General features: G+C 44.4%; 2 protein-coding genes across 4 annotated transcripts in view; both read right to left on the reverse strand.

Moving 5' to 3' along the window:
* The window catches only part of rbm38 (RNA binding motif protein 38), a 29,280-nt gene extending 28,053 nt beyond the window's left edge, over positions 1 to 1,227 (reverse strand). The window contains exon 1 of one of the 2 annotated variants that reach the window (XM_033627988.2): positions 721 to 1,227. In XM_033627988.2, the coding sequence (XP_033483879.1) occupies positions 721 to 942 (222 nt within the window). In that variant the 5' untranslated portion in view covers positions 943 to 1,227. The remainder of the gene's footprint in view (positions 1 to 720) is intronic. The other variant, XM_033627989.2, reaches the window with a different exon arrangement.
* A 3,727-nt stretch (positions 1,228 to 4,954) lies between these two features.
* Positions 4,955 to 27,281, reverse strand: part of LOC117258217 (nuclear receptor coactivator 3-like) — a 94,735-nt gene continuing 72,408 nt past the window's right edge. For both annotated transcript variants that reach the window (XM_033628861.2, XM_078169891.1), the window contains exons 4-23: positions 26,460 to 26,620; positions 24,457 to 24,557; positions 24,191 to 24,365; positions 22,138 to 22,314; positions 20,539 to 20,625; positions 20,237 to 20,377; positions 18,329 to 18,476; positions 17,500 to 18,029; positions 16,292 to 17,412; positions 16,018 to 16,150; positions 15,301 to 15,459; positions 14,784 to 15,014; positions 13,616 to 13,721; positions 13,332 to 13,503; positions 12,688 to 13,014; positions 11,414 to 11,512; positions 10,256 to 10,508; positions 9,762 to 9,939; positions 9,428 to 9,632; positions 4,955 to 7,625 (exon numbers count right to left, since the gene is read on the reverse strand). In XM_033628861.2, coding sequence (XP_033484752.2) covers positions 7,614 to 7,625; positions 9,428 to 9,632; positions 9,762 to 9,939; positions 10,256 to 10,508; positions 11,414 to 11,512; positions 12,688 to 13,014; positions 13,332 to 13,503; positions 13,616 to 13,721; positions 14,784 to 15,014; positions 15,301 to 15,459; positions 16,018 to 16,150; positions 16,292 to 17,412; positions 17,500 to 18,029; positions 18,329 to 18,476; positions 20,237 to 20,377; positions 20,539 to 20,625; positions 22,138 to 22,314; positions 24,191 to 24,365; positions 24,457 to 24,557; positions 26,460 to 26,620 — 4,516 coding nt within the window. In that variant the 3' untranslated portion in view covers positions 4,955 to 7,613. The remainder of the gene's footprint in view (positions 7,626 to 9,427; positions 9,633 to 9,761; positions 9,940 to 10,255; positions 10,509 to 11,413; positions 11,513 to 12,687; positions 13,015 to 13,331; positions 13,504 to 13,615; positions 13,722 to 14,783; positions 15,015 to 15,300; positions 15,460 to 16,017; positions 16,151 to 16,291; positions 17,413 to 17,499; positions 18,030 to 18,328; positions 18,477 to 20,236; positions 20,378 to 20,538; positions 20,626 to 22,137; positions 22,315 to 24,190; positions 24,366 to 24,456; positions 24,558 to 26,459; positions 26,621 to 27,281) is intronic.

The raw sequence follows: 27,281 nt of genomic DNA on the forward strand, positions 1-27,281 counted from the left end.
AGAGGCTTATCTTTGATTTCACATCTCATCTCTTTCTCTTTCACACACAAACTCAGTCACTTACAGAAACAACCAAACACATCCTGGAGGAGGGGGGGGGGGGGAAGGGCTGCACGGGAGGAAGTCAAAATGAAACTACTGCAGCCTTATCTTGCAGAGCCAACTGACATGTCACACCTCTGTGACCAAGGACCCCCCTCCCCTCTCTCTCTGTCGCACACAAACACACAGCAGAAAGACATCTGTCCACAGCTTAACTCAACTTGTGTGTCTGTGTGTCTCCTCTCTGCACAGGTTCTCCTCACACTGTACACTTCTACTGTGTGTCTGTCTGTGAGCTCATTTGTTGCTCACTTTGGGACCGCAGAGATAATTGATGACACACTTGTAAGAAATAATCTGCTACTCATGCTTCAAGCATGTGACTGCCACCACCAGACACACTGCACATGTCTGCAGCTTGCTGGAACACAGTGGCAGTATGTGCAGCCTCTGAGGCAATAATAAAAGAAAATACAATTAACCACAAAAGATAAAGTCACTTCTAACTCATTACTGGCTGCCACAGACATGATCTACTGTGTCTCCAGCCTCCCTGACTGCCCAATTAAAGTCAGAGCGGCTGATAAAACCTTAATTAAAGCCCATATTTCACTCCACATGCATGTGTTTAACTCCTCATTTATTCTACCAAGAAAACAACTACTTAAATGAACTCACAAAGCCGTATCCTCTGGACTTGCCCGTCTGCTTGTCTGTGATAACCACCGCCTCGTCGATGTCTCCGAAAGTCTCGAAATATTTCCGAAGTGAAGCGTCGTTGGTGTGATACGGCAACCCGCCGACAAAGATCTTGGTGTAAGTCGTGTCTTTCTCCATGGTGGGGTGCATTATTTCTAACGGGACCCCGACCAGCTGACCTAAAAACAGCGGTGAACTCATGCGGCTTGAGAGAGGGCTAAAAAAAGAGGAATAACACAAAGCAAAGCAAGAAAGCAGCAGAATAACTTTACGCTCCTTGGTCACCGAGAGGCTATGATAACGATGACAGCGCGTCCATGGTTAAACACACAGCCTCCAGTTGCATCACACACAGCTTGTGGATGTGTAGTCCTCCTGACAGGTGTCTCGGAACCTCATGTCTCCTGTCTCGGAGAAGAAGAAAAAAAACGAGGACTTGAAGCCTCGGTAGGCGCGTCTTGTGTGCGCCCACTCCGCGTCTGGTCCAATAGAGGAGCGGTGCGTCTTTTTTATTGGCGCATCCCGCCTCCTGCTCCACCCTGCGCGCGCGCGCACACGCACACACACACACACACACACACACACACACACACACAGGAAACCCCCACACGGCAGCTGAAACGGTTGAATAATTTCATATACTAATGAGCCTGCACCAAATGCCACTGCTAAGACTGCCAAGATATGATTCATAAGATCATCTTCATATACTTATCTATCTATCTATCTATATATCTATATATCTATATATATATATATATCTATATATATCTATATATATCTATATATATATATATATATATATATATATATATATATATCTATATATATATATCTATATATATATATATATATATATATATATATATATATATATATATATATATATAAGCCTACTGACTGACAGCTGCAGCTAACAGAAAGAGAAACTGACATGTCTTAAAATTCCAGGACTCAATTTGAGCCAAGATAACAGTTAAAATTAGACACCATGGTTAATTTATGATTTTGTAGAACAGTAAAACCTCCAGTGTTGGGGAAGCCTACATGTGATACGAAAAATCACATTTCAGCATAAAATGCCACTTAACTGAGTTTATTGCAAAACGTGCCCTCTTGTTCACAGGTCATAAACCAAATAAATAAAATACCCCACTGTTGATGGGAAAGTACAGGAATGAATTTCAGCTTTGGTTTTGTATAAAATGTCCATCACTCAGACACCTGCCTTCCAGAAACTACAGTCCAGACGGGAGATTGCACCAAGCAGAGTTAGCCAGGTAACTTCTAAAATAGTATGCAACAACTTCTCTTGACATTTAAATAACAATGATTGAAAAGGGTTTAATTACAGTAGAGAAGAAGTCCTTTACTTAAATGGTCCCAAATTGGTTGTAGTTTCTGTGACTACCTACACAACAAAGAAGATTAAAGTAATTCAACTAATAGAATCACTATGAACGTGTGAATATAGCTGAACTACCAACAGGATGCTGCAAAATGTAGTTAATCCACTAGTTTAATTCCGTTTAAATACACGTAGTTCTCTACTCCCTAAAACTGAAACCTCCAAGTTTGACCTGACAGGGTAATCAGGGCATATGGTCGACTCTTTTTTCAAGAGTCTTACATGATACAGCCTCAAACAAAACATTAAGAATGTTACCTATTCATAAAAAAAATGTTGTTTTTTATTTCTGCCCTATGTGCTACTATTTTATAAGAAGTGTCAAGGTCTATTGGGAGCAGACAAAGAAATACATCAGTCCAGACTAGAGAAGACAGTGAGCTAACGTTAGCATCATGTAAAATGTCACTGTTGGCAGCACCTGGCAACCTTGGTGTTACTGTATGGGATGTGGGGTAAGATGGGGTAAGGCGCCACCCCTCAAGAACAAAGTCAATTTACTGTAAAATTAAAAAAAATATATGTGGATATTATTTTAGCATGTGCAGGATGATGATACATATATCAACTCACTGTTAAGAGAATTATATTGGTAGAGTAGCACTTGAGCCCCTGAGCTCAAAACTAGCTATGTAACTTAATAATAATAATAATAAAATCCTAATTCTGACCCTCTAATGTATTATATTGAAGCCTTTCAGCCTTTCCTTCAGGCTAACTATTTTTCATTTCAGGATGTCTTCCTCCAGCAAGCTTGCTAAATATGTTAGCTAATTCTAGCTAGCTAGTAATGCTAATGATCGCGGGCTAGCTAGGTAATGACGCTAGCAAGCTGTTGTAACTACAATGCTATTATTATATGTAATAATGAACTACAGAAAGTCACATATGACTATACACTAGCTATCTAACTAAATAATATTTGGAGGCAAGATGTCCCAGGGGGAGTTTTGCCCCAAAGTGTCTGACTGTATCTGACTTTAAATGAGAGGGTTTTCTTTAAAATTAATAAATTGACTCTCCCAACAAATCCGTCATCATCAAAAATAAAAATAAATCAAAAATAAATCAAATAGCCATTCAATTTATGTATTTGTGTAGACTTACATTGATAAGGACAGGAATTAAGGAGGTGGGGGGGATCTTCCCCCCGTTTTACCCTACTACTACTACAAACAAGAGCTGCAGGGCTGCACTGAACTAATGCTAACATTAGCATTTAACCATGTTAGCCGCTAACTTTAGCGTCTATACAGCAGAGGCTAATGGGCGTGTCATTGCATTCACGTGCGCTTCGGTGTGTCCATGAACTTAAGTAGTAATGTGAAAACACAGACCGTTTTACCTCCACGTTCATAGCTTTGTTTCCAGGATTAGCGTGGCAATTCATATATCTTCATGCATTCCTTAAACCAACTTAAATATATATTTACTTTACTCGTTATCAGCGTCAACGCTAATAAACAGGCTAACTCTCAAGCTAACGTTAATCTCCGACACTCTAAATTACTGTGGACAGCAACTAACGGTTACAACTGAGCTAATTTGATACCACATTACAAATTACGCGAGTAGAAACCGACATACTATACGTTAATTACTTAGAGGTTTCTTACCAACAACCAAACATTTACTTTTGTCTGCCATGCTTCTGCGTCATATACCAAAATTTTCGCTGACTTTCCTTGTTGTACCGACTTGACTTCTCAGTCTGGAACTCATTTTTCCGATTATTTCGACACCGCGTGAATGCGCTTCATGGCCAAATGCCTGCAAAACTAAAGAGACTAAAATCTGAGCCTTTTTATTTCAAGTCATCCTGAGGGGAGCATGAATGTATGGACCAAATTACATGACAATGCATTCAGTAGCTGAGTAATGTCACTCAAAAGACACATATGTGCTCCTGCTAGTGGTGCCAGAGGAAACGATGGGGGATTACCACAATCAGTAGAAATCTGTGCAAAAATTCCATGGCAGTCTATCCAGTAGCTGTTGCTTCAGGCAAGGCTAAAAAGAATGAATAGTTATAACATCAAAAAATGAGACACTACAATTTTATTTCCACATTAAAAGACATAAAATCATCACAGCATTAAAACTCAGGTGAAACAAAAATTGCCTCTGAATGTCAAACCATTTCTCCAGCTACAAAGGGTTGAGTGAGTCAGGCAGCAGTAACCTGGCAGCCAATCTTGATCTGACAGACTCTGTAATTGTAATACAAATGACACTCAAGTCTCAAAAGGAAAAGTTAGTTATTTAAAGCTCTGATCAGGCTGACAGACTTCTGTAGGTTTTGGTTACAGTGACAGCAGCAGCAGGGCTGGGACAGCCTGGAGGTGTGAGATGTTTCTGTGGGGTGCAAAATCATTAAGAGAAGCGGAGGAAAGTGGGATGATTGATGACAAAAGCTCAAGGTCTAGGGAGGTGACCAGTTGCAGGAAACAAACAGCAGATAAAAGCGAGGCTGCAGACGGCGGCACGAATCTCAATGTCACTGACAACAGCCAGTCTGAGAGGAATCTCTCGTCTTTTTCATCTCACTTCTGAGGATTTGCCACACAGGCGTCCTTCACACTCTAAACTCCCTCCTCATGTCTATGCCTCCCATCCACACAAACACTCACTCACCTCCCACCATGCAGACTGGCAGACTCCAGTCATCATAAATGATGAGGGGAACCTCGACTTCTAACTTGCAAGGTCCTGTTATTGTAGTAAAACACACTTACTGTACTTGTTTGCTGCATGCTGACATGTACAAAATGTTTGCATGTGCAGAAAGACACCAGAGACATTGTAATGTTTAAATATAAATTTGTATTTACATCGATATTAACATCAAGAAACAAGGTAAGAAAAAAAATGCAATAGTATTTTACATCCTGTAATAATGACGGTATGTTTCCCAGATGTGTTTTCTCTTTTCTCTAGTGCCAACGATGCACTGAGAGGAGTTTCTTTCCTTTAAAGCAAAACACAGACATTTTTTGTTTATATTTGTAGATTCATATTCTTCATTGAGACTGGGGTTTAAAAAAACAACAACAAAAAAAAAAAACTCCAAGCTGAGACATAATGACATCAATCATGAAACCTCCTTTCTGGCTTAGAAAACCTCGACATTCTCTTGTAAAATAACTGTTTGCAGCACCACAATTCAACTGGCCATAAGTTCTACAGAAAGGAAGAAACAATCACAAACAAAAACTCAAACCACCTCAGCAGAACCAGACTCATCTCTACTCTATGTCATACGGATGGGGATATAATATATGCAATTAAACATATTTAGTTCAATGTATATTATAGGTTATGTGCAACGGTAAAAGCACACATGAGTACTTGCACGATCTACGTCAGGAACTGTTTCTACGCACTGCAGAATGACAAACAAAAATCTTTGGATTGAGCGTGTTTTCAAAGGTAGATTTCTCCACGACAGGAAATACAACGAAAATAAAGGCAAACCTAAATGGAGAAGAGATTGACGGGTAATCAGGGATTCATACTTCCTCATGTGTTGCTTCCATCTGGGTTTAACATCTGCGAATGAACCAAAAGGACTTAAGGACAGTTACACGGCGGGACTGGTTTCCAAAGTCTGAGGCCGAACGATCATATCTGCAAAATTCAAAGCACATAAAATCTCAGGAGTGAAACTTTAAGTCACACATGGAAGCATGAGGTTCGGTTCAGGAACCATCAGCCTCACATACTGGTAAGACATCCGGGCCTCTAGAAGCCTAACACAATCATGTGTCAACTCTTTTCATATAGGCATATTTTGTGTTTTTTTGTTGTTTTTTTAGTCAAAAGAAAAATAATTTATTTAGAAAAAAATTACACACTAGCACCTCTTTAGCTAAGACTGTATCCAGAAAACAAAGGCTGCTCTCCGAGAGAAAGAAAGTGGCAGTATGAAAGAAAATCTACACGGACTGCTTACAAAACAAGGAGGCCCTTCCTCTTCCAACCGATGGTTAACGTACGGAAAATAAAAGCTGACCTATGACAGATTAAGAAAATTACACTTTTAAATATCAAGCCTTACAATCTGTGCAAAAACAGTATGTGACCTACAAAAGCATATATATATTTATATATCGTACATTTGAAGCGTATTTACAATTCATATTCACAGACAAAAGAAGGGTGGGGAAAGCTCCAAACAAGACATCATGTCTAATACTGCAGTGCCGTCGCCTTGAGTCAATGATGCTTCAGCTTTGTCCTCAGAGGAAAACCAGGAGGAAGGATTATTGCTAGAAATCTAACATACACTTTTCTCTTACAGTGGGAGCTAATATAGACATAATTTCTCAATTGGCAATTTCTCATTTCTGCACTTGTAACACTGTAAATTGGCATGAGGTAACCAAAATACCTGGATTTAAAAATCACCTCTGGAATGATGAATGAATCTGTATAAATATAAGTGGAGTTTTGAGCATTAATAGAAGTGTGTATGCGTCAAGAGTGATTTTAAAATGACTTAAAAATTTCTCGTTGTAGTAAAATCGGTACCACTGCAGATGAGTTGGATAAAATCTGTGCTTGCCGCCTTTCTACTGGTTCCCACTATAGAACAAAGACCCATTTCCAATCAACAGCCCCCGTTACCCAGAGAGGAAAAGTTGGAGAACACACATACACACAAATAAACTAAAATAAACAACTGCTGCTATGCATTAATTCTTGGGTAAAGGCCTCTATATTGCCACGATCCTTTTGATGTTGGCCTTTCCTTAAAGTGCAATCAGCCAACAAGTAATTCACTCGTACTTTAGCCCAGCGGCGTCCTGGAGGGACGAAACAATGTGCTACTGCTTTAATGACATTCATCTGAGTGTCACAATCTGATGGCTCGTCGTCTAGAACCGCGTTCACTCTATGTATGCAGAGATCCTCCAGGAGCAGCAGAGAGACGGCGGGTAAAAAACAAATCCCACGAAGTTCAGAGACAAAGAGAGGAGTCCCACGTTTCAAATCTGAACACAGCTTCATGGTACATTCGACAGAGGAGAGGATGTCTTTAAACACGGTCGTGCAAGTGTCTGTCCACCTTCACTGTTTGGTCCAGCGAGCGGCGTGTGTTCACTGAGGCACGCACGCTGCTCATAAAGAGAGGAATATTAAACTACAGTCTACGAGAGGAACCACCGAGCTGTCTTTAGGATTTGTGTGTGTGTGTGTAAATGTGTCACAGTGTTTCTGATTTTTATGAACGCTGTGTGGTCTCATGTATGTGTGTGACAGTCTGTCTGTTTTCCTCCACAGTTGCCAGACTGCCGTTACTGGCTGAGAGTCCAAAGGAAGTTCACTCCCCCGTCTGGTGGGAGTGCAGCACTACACACAGACACACACACATCGCCAGGTCCTCCACACACACTCCAGTGCTGCAGCCGTGTCCTATCTCTGAATGGAGATCACAGTGAGACAAATGCTGCTGTCACGATGCTCAGCAGTATTTCTAGATTGAGAGGAGACAAAGAGAAAAAAGTGAGGAAGAGGAAGTGCACAATTAAAGTGTAATGAAATGTGTTGGCTGAAAGCTTTGCCTGTTCTCAGAACAGCTAACAGAGTCAGACAGGATATGCTCACTATCTTAAAACGATACTGACAAGTTGATATATTCATTGAGATGGTTAGTAATTTTCATTATTGCTCCTGTCCATAGAGGCCACAAAAAATATCTTCTTAAAGCAATTTAAATTTAAAGGAATACTTCATCCCCAAAATGGCCATTTGTATATAGATTACCATGTTACGTTGAATCTGTGAAGAAAACTTTGTTTGTCTCGCATGCCTCCGGTGAACGAAGAATCCAAAAATGGAGAAAACTCTTGATTATATAGTCACACCACTCAAGCAGTGTAATTCATTCATTCATTTTCATTTTAGGGGTCGAGAGGGGGCTGGAGTCTATCCCAGCTGACATTGGGTGAGAGACAGGGTACACCCTGGACATGTCACCAGACTATCACAGGGCTGACACATAGAGACAGACAACCATTCACACCTACGAGCAATTTAGAGTCACCAATTAACCTGCATGTCTTTGGACTGTAGGAGGAAGCCAGAGTACCTGGAGAAAACCCACAATGACACGGGGAGAACATGCAAACTCTGCACAGAAGGGCTCCCCCACACTCAGGTTCGAACTAGGAACCCTCTTGCTGTGAGACGACAATGCTAATCACTGCACCACTGTGCCAACGTGCAGTATAATCCTCATTTGTAAGTCTATATGTACTCTCTATCTGTACTCTCTAAACAGACAGCCCTTTCTGACGAGGAACTGAATTGAAAGTGAAACATAACAATGCTCTCTTCAAAGCCAGACTCCATTGACAAAAGCAGTAATTTTACCTCACTGAGCACGCTAGCTGCTGGTCGACCACTGCCTTGATCAGTTAATTAGTTAGTGTTAATGTGTGATTTTGTTGTTTAAAAAGGGATAGTTTAGATTCACCAAAGTCACATAATAACACACACCAACTACCATTTGAGGCAGTAGACCAGCAGCTCCTGTGTTCAGCTAGGTAAAATTACTGTTTTTGTCAATGGGGTCTGGCTTTGAGGAGAGCATTGATAAATTTAACTTTTAGTTCATTTCCCTGTCAGAAAGGTCTGTCTGTTTGGGAAATATTGAGCATACAAATTGGTAAATGAGACTTGGATTATACTGCATGACTTGTGTGAGAGTTTGTCAACAAATGTTTTGATATAACTATAACTTCAATTAATCTCCGCTTTTGGATTCTTTGTTCACTGCGGAGGCATGTGAGAAAAACAAAGCTTTGTTCACAATTTCAATGTAACACAGGGTGAGTAAAGGATGTTAAAATGGTCATTTGGAGATGAAATATTCCTTTAAGTCACATGCATCAGGATAATGTTTGTTTCCATCGCATTTTGCCACATTTTACTTTTATTGATACACCAACTTTTCTACCTCACCCAACATTGAAAAGCTACATTACAACAAGTGGATGGACACATTCAGTGTTTCCTTGCTGAGCAGCAGCAGAGGATGGTAACAAAAAGCAGAAATTTGGTACTTAGTAGACTGTAAATTTGGTTAGAGAGAAAAAAGTGAGAAAGAGGAAGTGCACATTTTATCTAGAGATTCAGGATCAAAGATTTCTTTGTGCCCACTACAGACAGGAGAAACCCTTTCAATGTGGGCATGTCAGTATCGTTTCAAGATAACCTTGAATAAAAGTGAACCTGTCCTTTAAGCACTCAGACTCTCCTCCCCTCTGCACCTACCTGATCAGGCCCCATCGGCATGCGCCCCATCACCATGGGGTTCATACCCATCTGCCCTCCCATCTGGCCCATGTGACCTCCTCCTCCACTGGCTGGCATGCCCCCATTCATCATCATGCCCCCATACTGGCCTGGATTCCCCTGCTGCCCAAACTGCTGCTGCCCTGGAGGTCCCTGCTGCCCAAACTGCTGCTGAGGGTATGAACTGGTGAAAGACAGCAACAGGAGGGAAGACGGGTTTATGACTGTGCACACTCAAGACAAGAAGCCTACATTTATTCCTTATCTTAGTGCAGTGTTGTGGTACCTGTCGTATATGTGTTTGATTTCATACCTGTTGCGCCCCATGCCTCCCTGCGACCAGCCTTTCATCTCTGCCCCCTGGTACATGGGACCACCCTGCGGGTGTTGTTGCATCATGGGGTTTTGAGGCCCCAGGCGGCCGGGCATCATGGCATTAGGAGGACTGCCACCTGATGGGCCGAACGAGGGGTCTCCCTGCTGGCCCATCCCTGTGGAGATAAATCACCAGCCTCAGCTCACTCCTCGCTTCACAGGAAACAGATAATTGATACATGGTGATAAATAAAGCAAGATGATGACCTGTTGCCTGGGAGTGTGTTCTCATATTTACTATCCCTTCAAATCCAATATATGTCTGACTATAAAAAAAAAACAGGGGAGACATACATGCAGTGTCTTCTGACATTTTCTTTTACATAAATCTGCCTCTTTAAAGGACAAATGCGAGAGCAGAACTCTGCAGTGCACCGACTCACCACCAGGGAGCAGCAGTATTCTGTTGGGCGCCCGGCTCAGTGTACTCACCATAGTTCCCACCATAGCCAAACTGTTGGGGGCCCGGTTGGCCCATGTTTGGCCCTCCCATAGGGTTCTCCATGCCACCAGGAGCGGTGACATTTGGAGGGGGACTGAACCCTCCCGCGGCTGCAGCTGCTGCGGCTGCCGCCTGCTGCTGTTGTTGCTGCTGCATTAGCATCATCATGCGCTGCCTCCTCATCTGCATGGTGACCATCTCCCTGCTGCGCTGAGCCATCATCTGAGCATTGAGGAAGCCAGGCTGCACAAAACAAACACAAACAGAGAGTTTGAGGAAGGTTGGCACACGGTATAAATATCTCTGGAGCTTTAATAAAATATATACAATATAGACTATGCAGTATGTAATGTTAAACATGGGTGGGTGATAATGTCTCTTGGATGATAATTTGTTAATGTAGACAGTCAAATAATTTCAGGAAGTTTTATTACTAAAAGGATGAATCAAATATTTCTTTAAGATAACGACAAAATAGCAATTAAGCTCAATTTTAGACCAATGACAAGCTTCTCTCCAACAAATCACGGTCAACAGATAACACGTCGGCCATCATCATCATCATCTGATATGAAGGTGACTCCACACACAGACAAGAGGTCATAATAACTTGGAGCTGATCACTTTAGCTCCCGTCTGCCTCTTGACTATATACTGTTCACTGTGGGCTAGAAAATGCCCCCCAAAAATAATATCAATATACATATAAGAAAAGAAAAATACAAATTTCAATGGGACTATGGTAGCCATGGCAACCTTGAGATGTCTGGGATCTATAATCTCTCAGGACCTGAAGTACGACTGCAAAATAGTCTCCTAAAAAGGCTCAGCAGGTGATGTATAGTTCCTGCAATCGCTGAGGAAGTTCAACCTGCCAAGGGATCTGATGAGAACAGTTCTCCACGGCAATCAGTCCGCTCCTGTACGTCAATCACTGTCTGGTTTAAACTGACTAGCAAACAGGACAAGAGGACAATCAGGTCTGCAGACAGGACCAGAGCCACATTCTTTGTATGTGTGGACATACTTGACAAACATGATTCTGATATTAAAGCAAAATCTGTGACATTAATCTCATACAACAAAATCAGTATTACAGTGATTAATCTAGAAGATATGCTCTAACCAAAGGAGTTTTGGTCATCTACCTGTCCGCCCATGCCGGGCTGCATGCCGGGCCTCATGCCAGGGTTTCCTCCAGGGTTCTCCATCTTCATGCCCATGCCCTGTCGCGTCTGATTCATGAACTGAGGAAGGAAAAAAAACATTCAAGATAAGACGGAGGAGCAAATGTTACTCTGACCTTGTCCAACTTGAATACCGTACACTTACAGCACTCTTTGGCAGTTAGCAAAATAAGAAATAGGTTTAAAGGAATTGTTAAAAACATTTCAGAGCATATCTATCTATGTCTGCAGAGGGTTCCACATGAAGGTGGCGGAGCCGGCAGCTAACGGTGTTAACTCTATAAACAACGCCAACAGTGCTGACGAAGTGAACTGTGTTAATTGGAGGGGAACCGGATGGACTGGATGATGCTGTGGGTCGGGATGTTGTTATCAGAGGTATCGCCATATGAGCACAGTGCAGCTTTGGGCAGCTGTTGCTCAGAGGAAGAGCAGGTCATCCACTAATTGGAAGATCAGCGGTTCAATCCCCAGCTCCTCTAGTCCGCACATCAAAGTATCCTTGTGCATAGTGAACCCCAAACTGCTCCTGATGGCTGTTTCATTGGTGTGTGGGAGCTTATGAATGGTTATTGAGTAGCAGGTAGCACCATGTATGACAGACTCAGCCACCAGTGTGAGAATGTGACGTAGTGTGAAAGTACTTTGAGTGGGTGGAAGACTAGAAAGGCGCTACACAAGTGCAGTCCATTCACTATTTACCATTTGCAGAGTGGTGGCGATTAGCTAGCCAGTGGGATACACACACAGGGACTGATCAACTGTCTACCACAACAACAAACAGTGAAGCTCAGATTACACACACAGAATACACACAGAGGGAGCGTGACTTCATTCTCTGCTCAGGACGCCATTAATCCACTAAATCTTTTCATAGCAAGTGGTTTGCTGCTGTATTAAAGCTCTGAATGTTTCATGCAGCTCTGTTAAGTGAATAACATTTTTGTAATAATAGAATAATATGCAGCTCCAGAATAATGTCATCAATTTCAAAGTTAAAAAGCATCAATAGCAGGTAAAAAATGTTCTTGTTAATTTATTTTTAGTTTCTCCCAGATGTGAAATATTCCATCAATTTTGATGTGCAAAATTGCATCTATAAATACACCTACATTTGTAATTCTTCCACATACTAACATGGTTAGATCAGAATATATAACATACTGGGACAACTGGGAAACAAGCTGAATGTTTGCATGTAAGCTGATGATTTAGTGAGCTTCCTGTGTTCATACCTGCTGTCCCTGCAGCCTCTGTTGCAGCTGGAGTCTCATGGGCTTGTTTGCAGTCATCATCCTGGGTCTCATCATGTTGGCGCGAGGGTGACCCATGCCGCCCATTCCACCCATCCCAGGGAAGCTGCCACCTTGGCCCATCTGAGAGAGCATGGGCCCAAACCCTCCCTGCTGGGCCTGTCCCTGCATGGGGTTCCCTCCGTAGCCAGACTGCATAGGCATGGCGGGAGGTCCGGGATAGCCCTGTCCATACAGAGGCTTCTGGTCCAGCACCATGGCCGGGTCCTGCCCAGGGAAAGGCTCCATCTGCTGCTCACTTCCCTGGTTCTGGAGCAGACAGGACAAGAGGACAAAAAGAGAACTTTGTCAAACCTCTCCATCTAATTGATTAATTTCCAATTGGTTGGCTCTGTAATTGTCTTTTTCTAAGCAGCACAGACAGATCCCTCCGGGCTCATCTATCTCCCTTCAGTGAGAGAACAGTCTGAACACGGTGAGTCATGACTGAAATATCTAATGCAAAGATGAACGTACGGCTCACTTATGAGTCATGACATGCAGACTGATTATTTCTCCTTTCACTTTACTTCTAGAGGGATCGAGAGGAGCACTGAGATGAGAGCGATGTTTTCCTGATGGCCTACCTGGCTGACGAGGTCTGGGATGCCCAGGGCTCGATCTATCTCCTCCAGAGCGATGCCATCCGTGTTATTCAGCAGAGAGTCCAGCTGGTCCAGAAGTGCCCGTTCATCGCTCTGACCCTCACTGGTGGTGGGAGGCACCAGCAGATCATCTAAGGTGTTGCCAAACTGGCGTCTACAAGGCAAAGACACACACACACTCACTATGAGGGTCAGTATAAACTGCCTCCTGAACTCAATGCAGTTTATCAGGAATAAATACAGACAATAATGGATGTTGCACTGACCTGTTACCCTCCATGCCCATTATAGTGTCTGGCCAGGAGGGGGACTGGTTGGGCTGGCCCTGCTGGCTGAAGGGGCTCATACCCATGCCCATGTCAGCGGAGCCTCCTAAACCACAAATACATTCATTTAATTTCTACACATAGAAAATAAGATAAATAAACTATATACGTCTTTCGCTAACAATCAGCCACAACATTAAGACAACATTAACCATCTTGCTACAATGTAATGTTCTGCTGGGAAACCTTAGGTACTGGCATCCATGTGAATGCCACCTGACACACTCCACGCACCCAAACACCATTGCAGAGCAAGTACTCCTTCTCTCATGGCAACATCACTCCCCAATGGTAGTGCCCCCCAGCAGAACAAGGAACCATGCCACACCACAAAAACTGCTCAGGAGTGGCCCATGGAACGTGACAAAAAGCTCAAGGCGTCAACCTGGCCTCCAAATTCCCCTGATCCCAACGTGCTCAAGGATTTGTGGGACATGCTGGTACACCAGAGGTACCCTGATCCACGGTGGGTCTTCCTTGGACCAGACTTTACTCTGACCTGTCAAGGTATCGATGCAGGACTTCTGGGGGTGTCCTGTGGTGTCTGGCACCAGGGCGTTGGCGGTGCTGTGGGTTGTGAGGTGGGGCACCAGCATGTCACACAGATGCTCAACCGGATTGGGATGTGGGGAATCTGGAGGCCAGGTTGACATCTGGGACTTTATGTCACGTTTCTCGAGCCATTCCTGAGCAGTTTTTGCAGTGTGGCAAGGTGCGTTATTCTGCTGGGGAGTGACGGGATAATTTGGATGGGTGTCCACACATTTTTGGCCAGCTAACAGCCTGAATCAAAGGCCTTCAATATTGGTCTGTCAGTAAAGACTGAAACATCTCAACAACTATTAGATGGACTGCCACAAAATCTAGTTCAGACATTTGTGTTTCCCTCTGGATGAATTGTTGCAGCTTTGGCGACCCCTAAACTTTTTACTCTGCACTGTCAGGTCAGAATTTTTATTTGATTTATAACCACATACCTGTGCATCAGCTTCTACTGTACTTTATTCTTTACACTTCTCCCTGATCTTTGGTACATATCTTCCCATTAAACCACCTATGATATTTTTTCCAGCACCATCAACACCTGGCAATAGTAAGACGGACGTACCCATATCCATGAGCTGTTGCTGCAGCATAGACCTGGTGCCCGGTACGCTGTTGGAGCGGCCGACCATCGGTCCTGACATCATGCCCTTGCTGTTGTTATACTCCATGCCTGGGCGCATCATGGAGGGGTGTCCTGCTGAGCCCACTGGGCTGCCACTGGAGCGGGACATGCCCCAGTCTGCTGACCCTCCCATGGGAGACCTCTGGGGAACCATGCCCCTGTTCATTGGTCCTGGTGATACATAAACAACAGATGTGCACATGTCAGTATCATGTTTAAGGAGAGCAGTGTGGCACATTCATAGTCCTCAACATTTACCATCTTAAATATGTGTTTTTAAAAAGACAGTTCATCCCATAATCATCTCCCTTACCTGTCCCTTAAAAGTTTAAAGGCTATCTCATAATTGGGTACCCTAATTTGGATACAACATACTCTTATGATAATGAGAGGGGCACACAGAGAGGTGTGAGATAAAAATGTGTTGAACACTTTTACACTTAACACACAAACTCACCCATGTTTCCTGGGTAGCCATCCGGACTGCCCATCATGTTCTCCTGCTTGATGAGCATGGGGCGCCGACCTGCTCCTCCAGGCCCCCCAGGAGGCTTACCCTCCATGGACATGGCCCTCTGGAAGGGCCCCCGAGGCCCTGGACCCATTCCTGGACTCCCTGTCAACAGAAAGTATAAACTCATTGGTCACATACGTAGTCCTCAGAAATAAGGAGAATTATGTCTGTGTTGTGTGAAACTGTGGGTGGGTGATATGGGGGAAAGTAATATCTCAGTATCCTCTGGCGTTCTGAAAATATTGATATCTTATGAGATTTTCAGTGTTTATAAACTTCACATACCAGTCACCAACCACAAATAATAAACAATACTTTTCATAAAACACTGCATCATGTACACTCACATTCATCTCTTGATGCTGTGAGAAACAATGTGAGAAACACATTTTCAAATAGCCTTCACTATCAAGCATTTGCAAACAGATCTTTTAATTTTACACATTAAATTAAATTAAAAAGTGTTATCCCAAAAAAAAGGGTCAGAAAATAATGAGGCATGTATTTCTGAGCTGTAGGAGTTAAACAAAACTCAGCACACGATGATGCCAGATGTCGTTTCACTGGCATTTTATACTGATGTCATCGGATATGATGTCATGACGCCCACCCTGCATGTGACTGTCACTTCTCATAGGCTTTGACCCTTGAATCACTTACCCTGCAGGCTGTCGTCAAGGCAACCCTGTGGTTTGCTTCCTGTGTCGTTTGCTCCTCCACCTCCAGCCTGATCCGGGTAAAAGTCAGAGCTTGAACCCCTCAGATCTCCGAGAATAGACTCCAGGTTGTGCAACTGAACATTAAAAAAAGGCCAGATTTAGTTATTACGTAAATGTTAAGATTCAAACTCAAAGGACAGAGTGCGGTTGGTGTCAGCTAAATGCCAATAACAATATTATAGTTGTATCATGTCATGACAGAGAGGAAGTCTTACGTCATCAGGTGGCTCTGACTTGATCTTGCTCTCAGGATGTTCAGGTGCAGGGCCGGGTCCAGATCCAGGTCCGCCCCGTGCAGGGCCGCCAGCAGCCCCCGGAGCTCCCTTTCCATCCAGCTCTTCGAGTTTAGGCTTGACATCCACTGGCTCTTTGGGATCATCCTTATTGAGGAGGTAGTGAAGGAGGGCGTGGGTCTTCTCCTTCTTCGGGCTGTGCTGCTCCTGCTTGGGCTCCGTGACCATCCCCGGCCCGGCCCCGGCCCCTGATCCTCCTGTTCCAGCCTCACCGCTCTCCTGGCCTCCCAGCGTCACCTTTCCTGTAGCCTCGGCTGTGATCTTAGCTACTTCATCGGGGGTGTTTCCGTTTTGAAGAAGCTTGTGGAGGATCTTGTGCTTTTCTTGCAGCGTGCCTGTGTAGTGGGCTGACGATATTGATGTTGACACGCCCCCTGGCCCTGTCGCCTGGCCGGCATTGGCACCAGCTGAAGAAGAGGAGGAGACTCCAGTAGATGAAGGGCTAGTCATGCCTCCAGTGGGGTCCTTGCTGTCTGAGCCTGCAGGAGTGCCACTGTTGGTTGATGGGGGTGGCACTGGGGGCCCTGTTGGCCCGCTTCCACCTATTCCCAGCTCCTCAGTCGGGGAAGTCAGCAATTGCAGCAACTTCTTATGCCCCTTACTGTCTGGCACCCTCCGAGGGGGTTCAGAGCTCGCCACCCCCGCCTCATTACTTCCCTCTCCCGACTCTTTAGTCGCTGCAGTTGCCTGGCTGTCTGGTCTGTCTCCAGAACTCTCAGCCGGAGGATGCTGATGATGGTGGTGATGGTGCATGGGGTGGTGATGGTCGCTGGGCCCCGGCCCTAAGCCTCCCGCTGGGCTTTTGGAGCCATCTTGGCCTGGTTTGACCGGCTGACTGGGCTGAGAGGAAGCGGAGGAGGAGTGCACACTGGGAGAGCTGTCAGCTTTGTGGGCTGGCGAGGGCGACGTTAGGGTTGAGGGGAGGGAGCTCCCTACTCCTTCACTGATCGCTTGTAGGGCGTTTAGGGAGCTGCTGGAGAAGGTGGTGGTGCTCCCTCCACTTCCTCCACCACTGACGATGCCACTCATAGGAGAGTGTATGCCTGAGAAAAAAAAAAAACCTCACATCAAACAAACAACTCAATCAATTCATAAATATCTGATGTTGAATTAGACATCAATCGACTAACCTCCAGGTGAGAACTGGTTGGCCCCCATCTTTGGGCTCCCTCGATTACGGGGTGACATCAGTAGTCCCTGCTGGGGGCCGCCCATTCTGGGGCTTCCCGAAGGACTGTTCATGCCACTCAGCCCAAACCCTCCGCTGCTCTGAAACGGGGGCTGTTGTGGGTGCTGCTGCATGCCTTGGCCTGGGTGATTCATGGGACCCATCTGATTCATCTGATTCATGTGCCCCACCTGATTCATCTGCCCCATCTGATTCATCTGCATCATGCGGTTGCCCATGCCTCCACCTCCACTTCCCCCTCCACTGCTCCCTCCATACATGGAGCCGCCTCCCATCGGACCCATGTGACCCATGTGGCCCTGCTCGTTCATGCCGAAGCCCCTGTTCATGCCGCCCATGCCCCCCATGCCCATCCCTCCACCGGTGTTCATGTTCATTTGGGCATTGGGGTTGGGGCCTCCCATGCCCTGTTGTCTCATAGTGTTTGGCATCATGTTCCCACCCTGAGCTGAGCGGTAGCCGTTCGGTTCTCTGTGTGGAAAGAGATGGAAAACAAGCGCAAGGTTTGAAAAGATGCAGGAACCTTGAACATAATGTATTGCCCACAATAACCACTCTCAGACTGTAGATGCTCAGTATGAATGCGACTAAAATACTAGCTCATGTACGGTGTCTTCTCACTGTTCACAGTGTGTCAGTGTATAAAAGCTACTTCAGCTGCTACTTGCTGCGCATAGATATAACTGAAGTGCTTTTTTTTGTCCCAACAGTAAAATGAAAAAATCCTTTATCTGTGTCTGAATAGAGTGTTTGTATTGTCAGGTTCTGACCTCTGCAGGAGGTGAGTTGAGATGAAACCTTGCGGCTCGTTGCTCATGGGGTGACGGTACAGTTTGCTCTTGGTCTGGGCGGTGACTGGAGTGCCGTCGGACAGGGAGAAGCGGTACAAGGGTGTCTCAGCGTGACCCTGTAGGAAGGCTGCGCACACGGAATAAAGGACAAATCAACACCCTGAAACACTGATCTGTTAACAGATGTCATCAATCACTGCCGTCATGTTAAAACCAACTCTGTGATTACAGTGTGGATCAATGTTGTAGCGCTCACACATTTGTATTCATGAGATCAATATTGATACACTGACGCATGAGGTGTGTATGCATGTTTATATATCCAACCAGTAGGTCTCATTGAAATTCCTTTCTGAAGTGAGGCCTGGCCGAGATTGGTAGCAACAACAAATTAAAAACAAAAAATTTAATTTAACTACAGCACTGTAAGAGAGGAGATTAAATACACAACTAAGCAAACAGTTAATTAAACACAGCAACATCCTGATGAATTTGCCTCCAGCTCTTTCATTGTGGATGTAAAGGAATACTTCAACTCTTGAACAACCATTTGCACATCAATTACTCACCCTGTGTTACATTGAATTGTTTTGGTACTAAGAATATTTATATTCAATTTTAACAGGATTTCACAACAGGTTTCAAACTTATAGCTCCTATAAGATGAGGAAAAAAGCATAAAATCCAATCACGATCCTCCCTATTCCACTGACCCCAAATAACAGCCGGAATATCGTCAATAGGACGGTCCGCCATCTCCTGAACCATACAAAAAATGACAAATGAGCTGAAAGTCAGGCTCAATATTAAAAGAGAGGGGGAGAGATGCCTGTGTAAAAGGCAGGGTCAGAATGATGGGGTACTTTATCAGAGAGCAACAAGAACGAGAAACAAACACAAAATCTTCAGTTTACATGTAAGTGTAAGCTCTGGAAGTATTCTAGAGAAAGGACCCCAAACCTTTTGGATTCTTTTCATCTGAGTTACAAATTGAGTAGTGTATCTTTCCAAGATTAAGGCAGGAAATAATGACCCTCAGTCTACATTGAATGTTTGAAGGAAGCGTTTCTCTCACATGCCCCCACAGTGAACGAAGAATCCAAAAACGGAAAAAAAGTTAGTTTTATCAAACCATTCCTGTTACAGACTCTCACACAACTCCTGCAGTATAATCCAAGTATTATTTATCCAGTCATATGCTCAGTACATCCCAAACACACAGCCCTTTCCAATGGGGAACTGAACCAAAAGTGTATCTATTCTCTCCTCAAAGCCAAACTCCATTGACAAAAACAGTAATTTTACATTGCTGAACACAGGAGCTGCTGGTCTACCACTACCACAATCTGTAGTTTGTTTGTGTTGTTGTGTGACTTTGGCATTTTAAAGGGTGAGTTCAGATTCAGCGACGTCACAAAAATAACACAAACAAACTAACCAAATGCGGCAGAGGTAGACCAGCAACTCCCATTTAAAGCAAGGTAAAATCACTGTTTTTGTCAATGGAGTCTGGCTTTGAGAAGAGAATAGGTATAGCTTTGTCTGTTTGGGAGATACTGAGCATACGATTGGATAAATGAGACTTTATACTGCACAAGCTGAGTGAGAGTGTGTAAACAGATGTTTTGATGTAGTTTTGCTGTTGGTAAATGTGGACCCCAGTGACTTCAATTCATCAAAAATTTACTTGATTTTGGATTCTTTGGTCAATGTGGAGGCATGCGAGAAAAACAAAGTTTTTTTCACAAATTCAACGTAACACAGAGTGAGTAACCGATATAAAAATGGTCATTTGGAGAGTGAAGTATTCCTTTAAAAGTGCTTTACAAAATGAATCCTCTGAGTTTAAAGTACGTCAGCAGTTGATTCCTGGTGTGTGTGACCCACCCTCATGGTAGTGGCGTTTGTGCGACCATGGCTGCCCATCACTGTGCTGAAGGAACATCTGAATGCAACGCCTCAACAAATCCTCCCAGCCTGGACGCATCGACGCTCGCAGAGAGTTCTGGTCGATTTGGATCAGTTTGCCTGCCGGGGAGGACAGAAGGAGGACGAGTGGGGAGGGAAGGAAACAGGGAGATGCATGAGGAGATGAGTCAAACCTGTTCATGTATAACAAAGTTACGTCACGGCCTGTTAGAGCCTTCTGTGTTTTTTCAGTGAGCATTTAGGGTGACGCAGCTCCTCACCTGAGAGCTCATGTCGGGTGTTGAAGCACTCTGTTCTCTCCATGGCTGTCACCCGACGGGCCACACAGATCATACATGACTGGAGGTCTGCAGGTGAAAGGAGAGAGGAGTCAGTAATGTTTCATTAATGTGCTCAAGACTCATCGTTTTGGGTTTTTAATGACTTTCACTAAAAAAATGCTTCTCTAGCTCCCTCCTGCAGATTAATTAAAATGAGAGAAGAGATTTGCACTCTTTACTGACCCCAGGACTTTCTTGAAGTAGAATCAGGTGTGTGTAGCACACTCAGCAAACATATATGTACTGGGCATATAGCTAAAAAACATAATTGTTAGTTCAAAACAGCTGACTTTAACTGACTTTGGACTCTGGAATTTGAAAAAGTGCGGAAATCTTTTTTGAAATATCTCCAACGTCAAGGTACCCAGTGCATGTGTTGTTGAGTGTTTCTAAACTTTTGCTGTTTCATTTTGTTGTTCTTTTGTTTTTCTTTAATGACATGTCTTTTATTCTATTTTTATTTTTTATTCTATTTTTTTGTTAAAAAAATGAAATACATGAATTTGTATGTGTGAATGTGAAATTCAATAAAAATATAGTTGAAAAATTTAATTAATTAAATACATGTGCAACATTTTATTTTCTTCTAGTGAGCTGACATATTTATTTTATAAATGTATATAATATTTAACCAATTTTGCACAGTTTTTATGTCATTTTATTTTATTTTATTTTATTTCATCTGCATTCAAAACTTCCCTTTTGCAGAATGAATCATATCTAACATTTGAGATGCACATGGCTAAAAAAGCTCCAGTAATAGAAAGTAGAGAGAAAAATGGGAATTCAGAGAAGCTTCTAATTATGAACCAAAGTCCTTCTGAGTGAGAAACAAACATTTTTTAACTACAAAGCATTTGCTTTGTGAATTGTATTTTTTAAATCAGATTGTCAAGCAGAGTTTGTGTTTTTAATTTGATTTTTACTTTCTTTTAAAGATCCCCTCCAGACAATTTTAAAGTGGTCTGCTTGACATAATAATCTATCTAAACATCCATAGTTTCAAAAGTTCACTGAAAAGTCCAGTCTTACTGTATATGTGCACTGGAGGTTTTTAATTTCAATGTCACCCTAGTGTTGCAGAAATATTGATTTATCGATACATACTGATTTTGAATATTTGAAATGGCTTTGATAGTCATTTTCCGCAGTACTGATGCACCTGTACCAGCTGTGCTTTCTCACTCTGTCTTATTGTTAGTGTTTACTACAGTCAATCTGTTGTTCTCTAACCAAGAAAAGAAGTTGGCATTGTCATGTTATAGCCTTGTTATATCAATCTTTTGATACACTTTTTTACTGAGTGCCCTCAATGTCAAATTTTCCCTGTGGTATCAAAAATTATATCGAATATCGATATATCTCTAGCTGTGATGTCACAAAAAGCTTTTTAGATTTGAGGTAACCACTAAGAAACTTTCCACCAAAAGCATTTTTAAGTGGAGAGCAACTGCAGGTTAACACAGATGAATCCCAACACAATAAAATCCTAAAATAAAACTCTACAAAGTGTGTAAACTTGTGACTGTCCCAGCGTACCTTCGCCCTCCTCGATCATGGCCTTGGGCTGAGTGAGAGCAAAACACTGCATGGTCTCGTAGCGTGGCCCTCCTGGCCCCTCTTCCATGGGGCCGTGGCCAAACTTGACCAGCATCCGGCAAGTGAAGGTGTGACTCTTCTGTCGGGCTGCCTCGCTTCCCCACGACACTCCATTTACTAAAAAAAGGAAACACAAACACAAAGAAATTTACATTCATGACTAAAATTGGACGGAGAAATTCCTGGGACTGAAAACTAAATGTAGCTATGAATGGATCGCCTGTAATCAGATGTCACAGCAACTCACACCCTTTTCCTGCCTCACACAAACACAGAAAAAACAAACAAACCACAATGCAACATGTATTTTTCCCTCTTAAACTGAGTAGCAGAAGACTCTCCTGCTGTCCGGATGCCTGGCTAAATGGACCATGGGATTAATGTAGCCAAGGTGTCGATTTCCAATATCTCTCCCTCTCAGTCTGCTCTGCAGCGGGCAGAGGCCAGGGACACTCAGCCATCTATCCTCATTTAGGCCCTGACTTCTCATCACAGCACGCACACACACACACACATTTAGATGGGGTCACCTTCACATAGGAGAGGGAGGAAAAGAGACAGAAAGGGGAAGCAAACTTCAGAGAGACATCTAACTGTCCTCCAAGGTCTGCGTGAAGCCTTAACAGGGGCCTTGAGTTGGCCGGAGGTTTCTGTCTGGCAGGTGCGGGGAGGATACAAGAGAAGACCCAGGAGAGCGAGACATGTCGGAGGGGGGCGGGGAGGGGCTAACTGATAGTGAGAGGTGATTTAACAAGGCCTTGGGACAGAGAATGCAGCGCAGGCGCTGGGGCCGACATCTCTCCCCTCAGACACAATTAGCCGACAGCGAGGCAAGACAGAGGGGTCAAAAAACACACTCAAACAAAAGCTCAAACATGTTTTGTGCACGAGTGTCTGTTTTTGTTAGTGTGTGTGTATTTAACTGTAGCTGGCGTGGTCAGCGGTCATCCCGCAGGAATGTGCAGCGAGAGCGTATTTCATTCATGGGCCCAAAAGATAATGAAGGGGCAGAGCAGCAGAGCGAGACACAATGAGGGGCGGGAGAGAGCAGAGAGGGAAGCAGGTTGAGAAACAGACAATATTTCGTCTTAGCAGGCAGCCGTATCAAGTATGAATGAGGCTGCGAAAGAGTGAGTCGAGAGAAGCACGAGGGACGCTCGGAGGAAAAGTAGATAAAGATGAGTCTTAAAAGATAAAGAGAGTGAATGAATAAAGGAGCGTGCAGGGGGAACGGGAGGAATAAGTGAGAGAACGTGTCAATGACATGTCGGAGCAGCCGCTGCTTAGGAACATTACTGCGGAGTTAATCGAGTAGCAGGTTCAGTCGAGCACACATATCCATAATTAATCAGCTTTATAAATAGTGCTCTGTGCACACACTTGTGGGCGCACACACACACACACACACACACACACACACACACACAGGCATTGCCTTTAAAAAATGCAGTCCTATTGCTGACATAGGCATGTAAATATACACAATAATTCACATGCACATGCAAACACGAACTGAATTAAGTAGTAGGAAAGTGTGGAGGTGCATTATTCAGCAGTAAGTAGTTTCCAGATGGCTGCCATGGGATCTGAATAGAGCTCAGGCCTGTTTTACACTGTCTGGACCACTGAGTGTGACTGACAGCTGCGCTACGCTCTGCCTGCTTAGCACCGAGTGGGTGGGTGCTCCCATGCACATGTGTGTTTTGTCAGGTGTGTGTGTGTGTGTGTGTCTTTCTGAAAAGCTCTCATGCACACCAACAGGCTTCCCAGGAGCTCCTCATTATAACAAGAGAAGGAGTTAAGAGCGGAGGAGCATGAATAAATAACCGAGCGAGTTTACGTTGACGTGCGTGTGTGCTCGGAGTTGTTGTAACCTCTCAAAGTTTGTTTTATACCTCGGCCCTGTGGAAGATGTCAAGCAGGGTTTGCTTCTGAGCAGATGTGCAGCTTCCCTGTGAGTGTGTGTAAGCGTGTGTGTGTGTGTGTTTCTCACTGTTGGTTTTGGGTAGGTTCTTGTGGAACTCCTCCCTGTCGTCCTCATGGAGAATATTGTACACGCTGGTGTTGATGAGCTCCTCCTGTTTGTACTGCAGGTACTGCGTCACGTTGTCCGACACAAACACGATGCTGCCCTCCCGGTTCACCACAAACAGGAAGCCGTCCAGAGCCTGAGGGCACAGTGACAGGAAGTCACCACCGGCTCAGCTGGCTGATGAATAAATATCATCCGATTTGACTTGGGTGGAGCGCTGGACTCACCTGCAGCAGGAGCGGCCCCAGGTGGTCCTTATCGATGACCCCCTGACCTGTCGAGGACACGTCTGACTTCTGGACGTCGTCGTCGTTAGATGAAGCTTTTCCTGTGGGAGAGGAAAGAGATGAAATGCATTAGAGAAAAAATACGAACAACCATTTCAAGCCTAGCTGCTTACAAAGAAGCTAAAAAAAGAGCAAAGGAGAAACACAAGGAGAGCTACCTGAGAGTGGAGGAAACAGCCAGTCATTCACTACTACAGCTGCACCAGCAGGGGGCAGCGTTTCTCAATCTTCACTTTAATTTTTTTTTTTTTTTTAATTTAAAACTACAGGTGAGGAGGGAGACGGACGGAGGCAGGTTTCTCTGAGGAGCTCGTCAGGAGGAGTAGAGGGCTGGGTGCATGTGGAGCAGGTAGCAGCCGTCCTCTTGCTTTATATTCAGTGTCAGACTCTGAGGGACTGTCTGGTAGGCTGGGGCTGAGAGAGAGAGAGCGCGGGAGAGAGCTAGAGAGGCTCTGGAAGCTGTAATGGTGCAGGGGCAGGAGCTGAGGCACCTGAATTAATGGAGGGGCTGAGGCTGAGAGAGAGAAAGAAAGATGGAGAGAGGGAAAGGAGAGACAGGAAGGACTGGAGCTGAACCAGAGGGATGCGGACGGAGACGACGCTGACAGAGAACGGCTGCTGTTTGGGTTGTTGTATTAATGCAGGGCTTGGTCTGAGAAAGAGGCGGGGGCTGCTCGGCTACAGGAATCATTCTATCTGATTAGCTCCCAAGGGGCACAGATACCCACACAAAAGAGAAAAAAAGCCACTGCTGCCTACATCCAGGCACTGTGAAGTTAAGGTGGAGAAGGACTGAAAGAAAACGAGACATAAACAGAGTGAGCGTGAGACAGAAAGAGAGAGGCTGCACTCCATCAGTTCACTCAATATCTTTAAGATGCTGGGAGCAAACCTGAAGATGCTGCAACTCATTGTGCTGCAATACAGATGAGAGGGCGGGAAAAAAAAAACAAGGGAGCAGGAGAGGAGAAAGACGAAAGCAGAGTACGTTAAGTGAGATGAAAAACGAGTGATTGATGGAGAAAAGAGCAAAAATGAAGACTGGCAGAAAGAGCAACTGAAAGTGAGAGGAGGAGAAGAGGAACAGGTAGAGAGCGAGAGACGAGTCTAAACGCCCGTGTCATTTCTGTCTTCACTTCCTGTAACTATGGCAACCTGTCAGCAGCCAGTCAGGGCCAGCTGTAGCCTCTTCCCCTTCCTGTCGAGGTGGCAGACGCTGACTGAGCCGAGCAGAGACACGAGAACAAAATTCAACCCCTGATCTCGAGAAATTCACCTTGAATGGAAAGACTGATGCGCCGGTCCGAATGTGAGAGTTAAAATATGTTTGTTCTGCGCCGGCTGGTGCGTCTGCGAAGCGAAAATCTCAGCCTGAAGCTTTTTAAATTGTTCTCAGTGGAAATGACCGCTGCATAATGGAGATAGAAGTATGACAACGGCAGCTGTAACAGAACTAATAATTTGGCAGTTCAGCAGAATGGATGGGCATGTGATTACCTGCAAACGTCCAATTAAACAGCCCCTGGCGAGGGCAGCACACAGCTGTGCATGCCCATAACACACACACACTCACACACACACAGACACACACACATGAATGACAGGTTCACAAAGCATTGCCAATGTTTCCTCCCAAACATAAACAGTTGAGGCTGTGAAATTTGTGGGAGATGAATGACTGATTCGTCCTTGCACCTGGGCTCTGAGGAGTCACATGTGTGTGAGTGTGTGTGTGTGTGTGTGTGTGTGTGTGTGTGTCTGTGTGTGTGTGTATTTGTGTGTGTCCAGCTGTCTCCTCTTCCCCTTTCTCTCTTTCTCTCCTCAACACCTTTTCCCCATGTTTCCTACACACACTTCTCAACAGTCCATCTGACTTGCGATGCACCTGTCCGGCTCCAGCTCTCAGGAGCCTTCAGTGATTTCAGACGACTGTGTCCACTCACCCTGCTCTTTGATCTGGCGAATCTGGCGCACCGTCTCTTTGAGGATGGCACATTTGTCTGGTTTGACGTTGAAGCTGTCGATGTCACTGAGGTTGGCGGAGATCAGCTCCGCCAGCTCCTCTATGTATTTGCTCTCCTGCTCCCGTCGCTTCCTCTCACACCTGCAGGGGGCAATGTGCAAAGATTAAAGCTAAGCTAACGCTACGCCACCTCTATCAAATGTCGGTGCTGTTTATATATTTGAAAACATAAAAACTAAATTTCTAGGTGACAAGTAAGCAGTGGTTTTTATTGTAGCTGATGCACTTATATCATAACTGGAACAAGCTTGCAGTATGTCCACCTTTCTTGCCGCGACTTAAATGAGATGATCGATACCACTCTGAAATCTGTACGCTGAATATGAAGCTACAGCTCAGCATTAAGACTGGAGGCAGGGGGAAACAGCTAGTCTAGTAACAAGTTGTGTTTTTTGCAGGGTTATGTGCCAGACTGTCTCCTGGCCGGGTGACTTGTGACTTGCTGGAATCTCTGTTGGTTACCTAGCAATGTTAGTGCATGTGAGTCCCTGTGTGTATCCCAATGGCTAGCTGAGGTAACCGTTGATAATGCCATTCTGACCCACAGTGGCAGAACAGCCTTGTCACTGAGGCGTAGCTCACACTCTCTGGCTCTCCACCAGGTTAACACTCTCTGAGCTCTGTCAACATTGTTGCCTTCATAGGTGCTGTTCATGCTGTTGCGCTGGCTCAGCCACCTCCATGTTAAGGACTGTGCAGACAACTTGAGTTGGAGTCTGAATCGTTAGCTCATTTTACACAG

The sequence above is a fragment of the Epinephelus lanceolatus genome, chromosome 8, assembly GCF_041903045.1.
Source record: "Epinephelus lanceolatus isolate andai-2023 chromosome 8, ASM4190304v1, whole genome shotgun sequence".
Lineage (NCBI taxonomy): Eukaryota > Metazoa > Chordata > Actinopteri > Perciformes > Serranidae > Epinephelus > Epinephelus lanceolatus.